This window comes from Mytilus trossulus, chromosome 8 (genome assembly GCF_036588685.1).
Source record: "Mytilus trossulus isolate FHL-02 chromosome 8, PNRI_Mtr1.1.1.hap1, whole genome shotgun sequence".
NCBI lineage: Eukaryota > Metazoa > Mollusca > Bivalvia > Mytilida > Mytilidae > Mytilus > Mytilus trossulus.
In genome coordinates, this window is record NC_086380.1 from 54,928,621 (window position 1) to 54,941,239 (window position 12,619).

At 31.2% G+C, this 12,619-nt stretch overlaps 1 protein-coding gene across 1 annotated transcript; it reads right to left on the bottom strand.

The window, feature by feature from the left end:
• Nucleotides 1-1,866: 1,866 nt before the first annotated feature.
• On the bottom strand, nucleotides 1,867-4,380 carry LOC134727774 (ankyrin-1-like). Its single transcript, XM_063592162.1, has 2 exons — nucleotides 4,344-4,380; nucleotides 1,867-3,645 (listed from the first exon to the last, which is right to left on the bottom strand). Exons 1-2 carry the CDS (start codon nucleotides 4,378-4,380, stop codon nucleotides 2,840-2,842), a joined length of 843 nt encoding a protein of 280 aa, XP_063448232.1. The 3' UTR covers nucleotides 1,867-2,839.
• Nucleotides 4,381-12,619: the final 8,239 nt, after the last annotated feature.

Sequence of the window (12,619 nt, forward strand, 5' to 3'; positions counted from 1 at the left end):
TGTTTAATGTGTAATGGCCGTATTCTCTTGTTCTATGTGGAATTGCCATTGTCACCTGTTTTAAGTCTAATGACCGTTTTCTCTTGTTGTATGTGTAATGACCATTTTCTCCTGATGCATGTGTAATGGCCGTGGTCACATGTTTTATAATGGCCGTTTTCTCCTGTTGCATGTGTAATGACCGTTTTCTCCTGTTGTATGTCTAATGGCCGTTATCTCTTTTTGCCTGTGTAATGACCATTTCCCCGTGTTTTATTTGTTATGGCCTTATTCTCTTTTTTACGTGTGATGCCCGTTTCCTCTTGTTTTATGAGTAATAGGCGTATTCTTTTGTTGTATGTGTTATGGCCGTTTCTCTTGTATTATGTATAATTTCTGTACTTTTATTTCTTCGGGTGGGGGTGGGTAGGGGGATGGCCGTTTTCTCATGTGTTATGTGTGATGACCGTTTTCACCTTTTGCATGTGTAATTGCCGTATAGTCTTTTTTTATGTAGTATTGCCGTTTCCTCTCGTTTTATGTGCAATCGTTGATTACTGTTGCATGAGTAATGACAGCTTTCTCCTGTTGTATGTATAATGTTCATATTCTCTTTTTCATTTGTAATGACCGTTTCCTCCTGTTTTATGAGTAATGACCGTTTACTCCTCTTGCATGTATAATGGTCATATTCTTTTTTTGTGTGTAATATCCGCTTTCTCCTGCTGTATGTATAATGGCCGTTCTCTCCTATTTTATGTGTAATGACCGTATTCTCCTTTTTACGTGTAATAGTCCTTTCATCTTGTTCATGTGTAATGGTCATTTTCACCTGTTGCCTGTGTAATGACCTTTTTCTCCTGTTATATGTATATTGGCCATATTTGTTTTATGTAATGGCTGTTTTCTCTTTTTTTAGGAGTAATGTCCATTTTCTCCTGTTGCGTGTGTAATGGCCGCTCTCTCCTATTGGTATGTGTAAAAATGACAATTTCTCCCTGTTTTATGTATAATGACGTATTCTCTTTTTACGTGTAATAGTCGTTTCCTCTTGTTTATGTGTAATGGCCATGTTCACCTGCTGCCTGTGTTATTGCCGTGTTCTCTTGTGTTATATGTAATGACTGTTTCCTCTTGTTTGTAATGGCTGTTTTTCCTATTGTACATGTAAAGGCCGTTTCCTTTTGTTTTATGTGTAATTACCATTTTTCTTGTTTTATGTGTAATGGCCGTTCTCTCCTGTTGCAGTACTTATAGTCATGGAGATATGATTTGATTTGATTGGTGTTTAACGCCACTTTCAGCACTATTGATACCAGGACTTATAGTCATGGAGATATGATTTGATTTGATTGATTGGTGTTTAACACCATTTTCAGCATTATTGATCCTAGTACTTATAGTCATGGAGATATGATTTGATTTGATTGGTGTTTAACGCCACTTTCAGCACTATTGATACCAGGACTTATAGTCATGGAGATATGATTTGATTTGATTGATTGGTGTTTAACACCATTTTCAGCATTATTGATCCTAGTACTTATAGTCATAGAGGTATGATTTGATTTGATTGGTGTTTAACGCCGCTTTCAGCACTATTGATCCTAGTACTTATAGTCATGGAGATAAGATTTGATTTGATTGGTGTTCAACGCCGCTTTCAGCACTATTGATCCTAGTACTTATAATCATGGAGATATGATTTGATTTGATTGGTGTTGAACGCCACTTTCATCACTATTGATCCTAGTACTTATAATCATGGAGATATACAGTTTAACTCAGATGTAAAAAAGCCATTGTAAACCATCTACTTTTTATGTACAAGATATTAAGATAAGATAAGATATCTTTATTCCAATTAAATAGCTAATGAAGATTAATGTAGTTTAATAGATATTTTTTCATAATTGACAAACATATTGTTGACAATCAATTACAAATATGAATATAATCAACTAAATGTTAAGATCTTAAGTCACAGCCAATCCAGAGCCATAAGCATGTGTGCAAACATGCAGTAATAAAACAGATAATATCATGAATATATAATATTAACAGGCAAATATTCTTAATGGGTTACATATAAAACATATCTGTACTAAATAGAGAGTTTTCTGATTTCAAGACATTCATTAATATATACATCATCGGTCGGGTTGTTGTCGCTTTGACACATTCCCCATTTCTTTTCTCAATTTTATCATGTACATTCCAATAATTTTTAATACCTCTAGGTTTTCTTGAATAAAAAGACAAATTGAAATTGGCATTTGAGTTTAACATTTTGACAATTTTACAAATGATATTTATATAGAACTATTTTTTCAACAGACTATAATGAGGACATTCACATATATACAATGTTTTTCTTCCTTCATTTTTTTCCAATATAACCTTTGTGATTTATCTATATAATTGTTTTTGGCATATCCATCCATCGCTGTTTGTAGAGGGTGTACAACTATCTTGCATACTGCTGGTATATCTTTAAATGCTTTCACTTCCCAATAATTTGCTGTATTTTTGTTTTAATCATGTTAATTGAAAAACAAGCCAAGAGTTAGTTACCTTATCTGATTTAACAGTATTTTCAGTAAAATCATACCAATTGTTCAGAAAAACAAGATATGCATATATGCTTAAGAAGAGATTTGTTAATACAGACATCAACCTAACAATAAAGATTTACAAAAACACAGCTAAATATTAATAGAAGTATTGACTCGTGCCGATACTTCAAACTATAAACTAATGTCAGCTATATGAGGTTTTGAATAAATGAATTATAATGTATTAATTTGTCCAAATACAAACAATAAGAAAATATCCTCCACTAGCATTGATCAGTTTGACATCAATGTTGATTTATTTCTTTTCCTTTTAACAATGATTCTATTTCTATATGTCCTTGCTCCTGTGCTACATTAAGAGGAATTTTACCTTTAAAGTCACATTTATTGACACCAGCTGAATGTTGTAACAGTTCTTTAACAACATCAACATGTCCCTTATAACTTGCAAAATGCAGAGGTGATACACCTTCATTGTTACACTTATTAACATCAGCTGAATGCTGTAACAGTTCTTTAACAACATCCACATGTCCATTCTGACTTGCTATATACAGAGGTGATACATCCTTATTGTTACATTTATTGACATCAGCTGAATGTTGTAACAGTTCTTTAACAACATCCACATGTCCATTATGACTTGCTACATACAGAGGTGATGCATCCTCATTGGTACACTTATTGACATCAGCTGAATGTTGTAACAGTTCTTTAACAACATCAACATGTCCCTTATAACTTGCAAAATGCAGAGGTGATACACCTTCATTGTTACACTTATTAACATCAGCTGAATGCTGTAACAGTTCTTTGACAACATCCACATGTCCATTATGACTTGCTATATACAGAGGTGATACATCATTATTGTTACATTTATTAACATCAGCTGAATGTTGTAACAGTTCTTTAACAACATCAACATGTCCATTATGACTTGCTGCATACAGAGGTGATACATCCTCATTGTTACACTTATTGACATCAGCTGAATGTTGTAACAGTTCTTTAACAACAACAACATGTCCATTATGACTTGCTACATACAGAGGTGATGCATCATCATTGTCACACTTATTGACATCAGCTGAATGTTGTAATAGTTCTTTAACAACATCAACATGTCCATTCACTAGTAACCCGAATTTAACTTGATCGGACAAAAACGTGTTAACGCTGTTTAAATGAAATTAATCGTCATTTGATAAAGATTGACAAAAATTAAAAATCATTTTTAATTTATTTCAATGTATATCAAATCGTTTTAATGCCAGTCAAATAGCTTCGCTTGCAGTCGTTCAATTTAAATCAAGTTGGTGGTAAGTTACGTCAAACAAATAGGCCACGCCCCCGTTAAACTATTTCAAACTGGTATCAATTCGTTTTAAACCGTGTTGCGATCCGAGCTTTTAACAGGTAAATCACTCAAGCAAAACAACATCGATGTATCTTTCGTTTATTTGTTTCAAACTTTATCGACTTAAAATTACATATATAAATGCGTGTATTCTTATCAAAGTAATATACTTCACAATTTAAACAAATGAATGATCAATACACGTAACATATAAGGAATGTAAATAAAAAAAATATAAAATATTGATGCACGGTTTAAAAAAATCAAAACTTATGAATCTGTTAAAAATAGAATAGTTAGATGCTTAACATATTTTTGATTTGCCCAAATGCAGTAGAACTTTATCTCACATATTCGTTTCAAAACTCGCTGAGTGCTATGAAAACTTGTGACATGTAAGTAACGTATGGTCCATTGCAATGTCTTACGAAACTTTAGGTATTCCTGTATATTTCCTTTTCTCATTTTCTGTCTTAATATAGTGTACTCGTTAATTAAATATAGACACGGAAATTAAAGTAACTTTATTTATTTTTCACATAGTTTAAATCGATGTATCTTATAGTTTCGGTCAACAACAAATATTCCCTAGCTGCATATTGATATATGAAATAGCTTGTAATAAAAACAATGATGTGTTAAATAATAAAATTAATGAACATAATGTTGACATTTGTTGAGTCTTGCACACAACATTGTAAATGAAGGAACAGCTCAATAAACTTTTAAAACTGTGTCAAATTGTAATATCGGTCACTGACGCGAAACGGGCGTTAATTGTGGAAAGGTACACACTACGAAAATTGTGAATTGTGGTTCCGATCTGTAAAGGGATTATTGTGCTGTCATGCAACATGTCTTGCTATAAATGAACATATATTCTGTTTATTTGAGATCAATTTTAGTCTGCGATAACGATGGGTTGGTTGATTTAAGTTTTACGACCTTGACTTGCTCTAAGTCGACATTCTCTTACGTCTAATGCATTTTAAAAAAAAACGTATATTTACGTTCAGGGCATATAATATAAGTTTACCTACAAAATTAAAATCAACATCAACATTATTAAAATAAACAAGAATGGAAAAGAAACAATCATGCACTGTTGCTTTGATATATTTTTTATTAACTATATTTAATGGGTAATGTCTAAAAAAAACTAATTGTCGTACAAATAAAATATTTCATCTAGGTGCTTTCGTTGAAGTTCGCGTTACATATCAAAATGAATGTCATTGGTCGGAACTTTTGCAAACTTTCAATCCTGGTGTTCTCATCGAGGTCCGCGTTCATTTTTCAATTCAATACACAATATTTCATCTAGGTGCTTTCGTTGAGGTTCGCGTTACATAGTAAAATGAATTTCATTGGTCGGAACATTTGAACACTTTCAATCCAGGTGTTCTCATCGAGGTCCGCGTTCGTGATTCAATTCAATACACAATATGAAGTCCGATATGGTAAAAATTAAACTCTACGATGTCCGAGTGAATAAATAGAATTTAGAAAATAAAACACTTTTACGATTCTTCAAACACAATACAAATACTATCCTTTTTTCGCTGATGAATAATTATTACTATGATTTGTATACTATTCAATTTGGGAACAGTATACCTTACAATATATATGTTCCTGATTTGATTTATTCCTCGAGAAAATAAATTTGATTTATTCACTTAAATCAATAATTGATCAACTTGAACTTTGAAAAAGTTACAATTATATACCTTTTCACATCCTTTAATTCAAGGTAATTTAATCCAAAAAACTAAATAAAATTAATTGTATTATTTAATTTAGATTCTTTATTTCTTATAAAACCAAGTTAACGGTAAAAAGAAAGATATTTTTACATATAATATTAACATACAGATTTTGCGTATGACAATTTGCACAACTTGAAACGAGCAACAAGAATGAGCGATTGGTGATCAGACTTGAGAACATACTTTTATTTATATATGATTCAAATTAATTTACACAAAATTTTCAAAACACAATATTTTTTTAAATAAATAAAGTTCCCAATTTCGAAACATTTACTCTGCTTACATAGTTAGTTTTAAGAAAAGGTCTTCTACTTTCTGTTAGAGTTGTGCAGTTTAGAATATAGTGAAATATATCAACCTATCTCTTGAGAGTTACAAAGTACATAGTACCTTTCCTGTCTCATAATTCTACGCCATCTACCGGTTTCTATAGGTAACCGATGATTTTCAGTTCTAAACCTTCATAACGTTATCTTATCTTTATAACGTAATACGTCTAAATATTCTTCAAATTCAAAGTTTTCTTTAAACAGTTTTAAAAATAATACTTTTGGAGAATATTCCATTTCTGATTTCCAAGTCTGCCGAAAATGATAAAACAATCTGTTTAATAGTTTGGATTAAAACTATAGTTACTCTGATTTAACCAAATATTTCAAAATCCATATTTTTTCAAGATATTTTTTTATACAAATCAACCAATCGAAAGTATATATCTTTATTACCAAAGTCTATATAAACTATAGGTATACAATTATATCAACAGCAATAATACATATAATACATACATAAACACCGACTATGTGACAGCAGAAGGTGTTGTAGAATAAACAAACATTATTTTAACATTTCGGATCTAAGCTCAAAAGATCTAAATGTAAATTTACCTAAATTACACAATTCTTTTACATTATTAGTACTCATCAGTTTAATAAATTTGTACATCGACGGTTTTTTCCAATAAAATGGCTTCATATAAATTGTTCTAAAACCTTGAAAACGTGGACATTTGACGATGAAATGAAACTCATCCTCTATATCATTTTTACAAAAAGTACATATTCTAATATTTCTTGCTATACCATAAAATCTTCCACTTTCTATAGCTAAGTAAATCCACCATCTACGTTGAGTTTATAAATATATCTATATAGTTTACTATCAGAACTGTTTACAATGTTAGACCAAAAAATATACCATACGGTGTTCCACATATACTGACATAGGATAAGCGCCTAGCTCTCCATAAACCATAAAGCTAGGGTTGATTTTTTTCAAGTGCAACTTTCTAATGCATCAATAAAACTAAATCTCCAAATTTCACAGCCAAATAGCAATATAAAGTCTTACAATCTTATCAGAAAGATCGTACTGACATTTAATTACTGGTAGATTAACTAAAATATTTGCTTCGTTTTTTTTATTAATGAATCGATAAATTGAAGATCTGAATGGAATAAAAACATAAATAAAGAAAATATTTGTTTAAGGCCATTATCTTTGACTATCCTACAGGTATACTAGCCAGGAGACTGTACAATGGCGGATCCCGGTTTTGTTCTGTAGATAAGAACTCCCGTTTGTTTGACGAATTATTTTTCGATTGGGACATATGGTTTGAATCCCCAGTGACCAGTGGTTGTCGTTTTTGTATATATTTTTCTATAAGTGTTGTACATCAATCAGGCCGATAGTTTTCTTGTTTGAATTGTTTGAATTCATATTTGTAATTTTGGGAAATGATATAAACGTTTATGCGGTTAGGTTTTTGCTCGTTGTTGAAGGCTGTACGGTGATCTAATTCATTGGCAAGTACACCACATCTTCTTACATTTATTCGTTAAATCATGTAGATCTTCATCAAGCCTAAATAAATAAATGATTTTGAAAATGTACTTATTGTAACTATACAACTTTTAATTCCAAATAATTATGTTTATCTAACATAGAATTATTATCAGCGGAGACATATATACATCAATTCTAAATTGGTTTAAAAAACAGACACATTATTATTGTCACATGAATATGTAATAGTGTGTTTTTATGTAAAAAAATCTGTGAATATCTACCACCACTGTTACGGCCTTAAGAGATCAGCTGTTCTCGCGAGCTTTGAATAAACAAATCCAAACCAAAACAAGTACATAAAATGCATATTTTTAATCACAATCTTAATATAGAAACACTTAAATTGTGATACATATTTTTATGAATAATTCAATTTCATTAAATCTTCGTCAATCAGGCATGTACAGTAGCATCAAGGGATTGTAAATAAACAATTCCTAATATACAATTCCTTGGCAGTATGACTTTGTATTCTTCTATATTGTGACCTTATTTGAACTAAAAGAAAAAGAAGAAGAAGAAGTCTGGAATTATCGCTATCTGTTCGACGGTCTAAAGATTACAGTGTGTTATCCATCTAGGTGTTCTCGTCGAGGTCTGCGTTCTAAATTTAAAGCATTTCATTGGTCAGTAGATTTGCAATCTTTCAATCCAAGATGTTCTCAATGTAGTCCGCGTTCATGTTTCAATAGTATAAACTATATTGTAGTTTTTGATCCGAGTTAACAAAGTAGATTTTTTTTATCCGAAAAAGACGGATTTTCTACATGTTCTACAATAAATTTGTACAACGATTGAATATTGCTAAATGCATCAAATTGTCCAGGTCTAGATCGAACTTGCTTTGCTTCGTTGAAAGTACGAATATAGAAAAATCACAGATTTATATTAAAACTAGAACGTTCAAGAACAGTTAAAGAAATCATCACAATTTTTTTATTGTTAGTTATTTTGTACAAATATAACTATAATGCGAACCCGAAGTTGTAATAAAATTAACGGTACCAATTTTCTTGCACCAGATGTGCATTTCGACAAAACATGTCTCTTCAAAATAGCACGTGAAATCGCAACTAAGCGTGAATTCTTTGGAAAAGCGACGGAATACCTATTGTCAATTTCAAGTTCTGTTTCGACATCATTGTAATATATGTCACTGGACGTTAAAATTCAATCCTTAATTTCGTCTTCGTCAAATAGTGCTGTTGGTTTCATTTTATTATCATTACATACTAGTATACATGAATACACCCCAAGTTATTCCCATGTAAAGTCATTTACTACATATTTAGTGCAAAGTAAATTTTAAAGAGAAATTTAAGTCGTATTAGTTCGATAATGCTTCAAAATAAATATGAACTGAGGATACATGTATAACTGCCATATTCCGAATTCCCGACATTCATTTACGTAAATGAAGAAAAGATAACTATGATCGGTATCTGTGTGAATCTACGGCTCAATCAAGCTTCATACAGAATATGAATTTTCTTGAATATGATTGCCAATGGAATAAACAATGCAGGAGATTAAACTAGCCCAATTAATTTGTGTGTGAACTATAACAACTGAAATCGTAATTATGCTGTAGTGTACGCTGGTAGTTTCTGTAATATGAAGGCGTATGGCAACCATTCTACCATACTTAGTTCAAAATTTTAAAGTACACCACAACCCTTTTCTTTGTCCATAATACGCTCAGGAACATACATCTTACTGTTGTGCATGGATTGATAGTAAATGCAACTTTTTAACTGTAGTCCATTTGATATCAAAGTATCATACTACTACTGAGGCTATCGTGCAATACCCCCACTCCGCATTCATAATAGTTTAAACATACATAGTTTAAATTTTAGATCCTTCCTTTATGGTTTAGTTCAACCTGCAACACATTTTATTTGATGATATCAATGGTAAACATGTAAAATGAAACAATAACTTACTGTAATACTAATATATAAATATGTTGTATGGTCATACAAACCGAAATCACTACTAGACACGCTCAAATTAACAAAATTGTGTTTCAAAAAACCAATGCACAAAATTTATATCATAGGATTTAGTTAAACATTTAAACCAGTTCAAGGAATGTAATACTTGACAAGAACAATTAAAATGTAGGACAAATTCGGCTTACAACTCGAACTTTGTTCAAATAATAGTACCAAACATGTGACAAAATGACGGGTATGTAACAGAAGTATCGCAATCACTGATGGATTGGTGGATAGCTACTGTTTGTTCAACGTTCAGTGACAAGTATCTCATGTGCATATTACAATACCAAATTAAACTAACTTGAGCAGACGACAAAAGCGAAATTGTGACAAATTTTATTTCCTAGTGTTATTTAGGAAGTCAAACATGTGTATGGAAAGTAAATTTTACTACATGTATTTTTTATTAAACAAAATAAAAAGATTACGATTATTTATTGAACAAAACAAGAAGTTCAAAACCGGTAAAAGAAATTAAACCCGGTGAATGACACTCCTTATTGCTGAATTTGGGTTTGGCTGACCTTTATGTCTATTACGTTTTAAAACAATTATTCAAATCAAATATACAATTATTTTACTATTTGTTTTTTTTTTGGGGGGGGGGGGGGGGAGTCATTGACCCTAGGCCTATAGTATTTTGAAGCAACTTTTGAAGTATTCAAATAAAATGAAACGTCTTATATTTTTTACAAATACAAGGAAAAAGCAAGTCTGTCCAAAAAGGATTGATATTTCAGAAAAATGTATAGTGTGTTCTTTGTAAACGTAAACCAGAATGCATATAGTTGTCTATTATAACAGTCACAATCCATGTCTAGAAATAAAAATCAGCAGTTTACCATCCATGCAATAATATTTTGTCGACAGTGATCGAGATAATTTTATCAGATAATTCAAATTATCGGACACTTAATTTTTTCAGAACATTTTATTGTTAATATCCGAGCCATAAAATACATGTATTATATCTGGCATAGTCCCAGATTATATTCTCTGGTAATATGCATCCTTCATTTAAAGTCTTGTTTTTCTTAAACACTTTACATCGTATATCAGGGGCACTGCCGAAAATAATCTTTCAAAAAGCAAATTTAAGTTGTAACCTCTAGAACTTGTATGTCTGATAATTTGCTCACATGACAAGAAATTTTACAATAAACATTGGTCACGCACGATAGATTCTGATGTAAGACATGTGCCGTTACAATAGCCAGTTTGCACGCATCAGCGCACACATGTTTGTCGAATAGGCCAGTTGATTGGAGGAAAGTTACCGAAAACCACGCCTACCTTTAACTAATATCCAATCAAACGCCTTTAACATAAACATAAATCATACATGGGTAAAATTACAGAGATTTTGTTGCGTATTCAACATTTGAAAAAAATTAAACTATTTATAATTCAAACTTAAAATTATAGAATATGCTCGTAATACATTTTCGCAATTTACAATACATTTGATGTTATACATAATTTACCTACCTAGTGAGGAAAAAATACAAATAAAAATTGCAAATTACAACCAGGTTCAATGTTCAGTGTTAAGTATTTCATATATGCGCAGGTCCTGAGGCAGAAAATCGAATTATTCAATCACTTATATGATCTTCAAAAATAACGATTGCGGGATGATGGACAGGAAGACTTCAAACGTAAAAGTGTGAACTAGAGCTGTCAGTAACTTAAGTACTCTTAGCTAGTGTTTTTTTGTTGTTCTGGTAAGGGACGACATCGAAAGTTCAATGAAGGATACAAAACTGAATTCACATAGGTTTTTTACTTACCTCCACACACCCCCCTCTTAACTTAATTTGGTAAAAATTGATTGACCAATAGGGATATATGTAAAATCGATTTTAGATTAACAAAACTTGCAGCAAAGTTGATCCCCCCCCCCCCAACTATTTGATTTAAGTTTTTTTTATCCTACATCGATCTTTTGATGTCATCCCTAAACAAGTGAATCTTTCATTGTTGAAGACCCTTTAGGGAATATAAAGATGAACAGGAATAAAAACGCTGACCATAAATTATTTGTGTTTTTGTTAAGCATTGACTTTGTGTGCGATTACTGGTTCCGTATACGTTTACTCCATATTCCTTTATTTTCTATAAAAGCGTCTGTCTTGACAGTTAGTTGACATTACGCCACGAGTTATCGTTCCTGACGTTATCGAATAACGTTCACACATACAAGCCAATGCAGCAGGTTCTGCAATCACAAAGTGATTAAATAATAAACAAAAATATTTTTGGAAACTATTTAAGAAATAATTCCTTCATGTTATGCTCTATGCTCATTTTAACATGGGTAGGTAAATATATGTTGTTTGATAAAAATATATAATAAAAGTTTATGTTAGCTGCTTGAATGGAAATATTTTAAAGGATATCGATGGAAATAATGTTAATAAAAAAGTACGTGCGCATGTATCAAACATATTTTTTGTGCTCATTAGAACACGGCTTTGTTAACAAAGCGTAATAAGGACGTCATATTTGAATTGACATGTTTATGGTAACTGTTTCTAGATACAGAGTGTCGAAAGTTTTTATGCAATACGTAACGGTTAACTTTTTGACATAGGTTGCTTTGTCGTGTTTCGGCAATTCTTCTGCTAATTTTTAACCTTTAAAAATGAATTACTATATACTTTTAATTTATATTCTGCTTTTTTTTTAATATTTAAGCATCTGCACGATTTATCTGTATGTTCTTATGCAAAACAGACTGAGTTTAATCACTTTATTTCATTCTTAATTTATTTTGCAATAAATACTTTTCATGATGCATGCCGTATCCCCATGAATTATTTTTTTTGAAAATAGAAATCTTATATGTATCTATGGAAACTTAGGATGATGCATAAAAAAACGGGAATCCGTACAACTATTAATTCGTGTTAAAATGGTCGTCAAAATCACCGCTCGGGAAAAATGGAAAAAGGAAATTTATTTGGATGAGAATACGGATAGAATAAGGCGAAAAAGTACAATACCAGCAGACTTTGAAACTCAAACAGAAAATAGTTTGTTAGTATGGAAATTCAATGTAAAAAAGTGGTTTAACTT

Bases quoted from the DNA above. Each gene is read 5' to 3' on its own strand.
- LOC134727774 (XM_063592162.1), bottom strand. From the start codon at position 4,380: ATGAGAAAAGGAAATATACAGGAATACCTAAAGTTTC. The intron at 3,646-4,343 runs GTAAGACATTGC...TACAACATTCAG, and splicing joins ACAGGAATACCTAAAGTTTC to CTGATGTCAATAAGTGTGAC.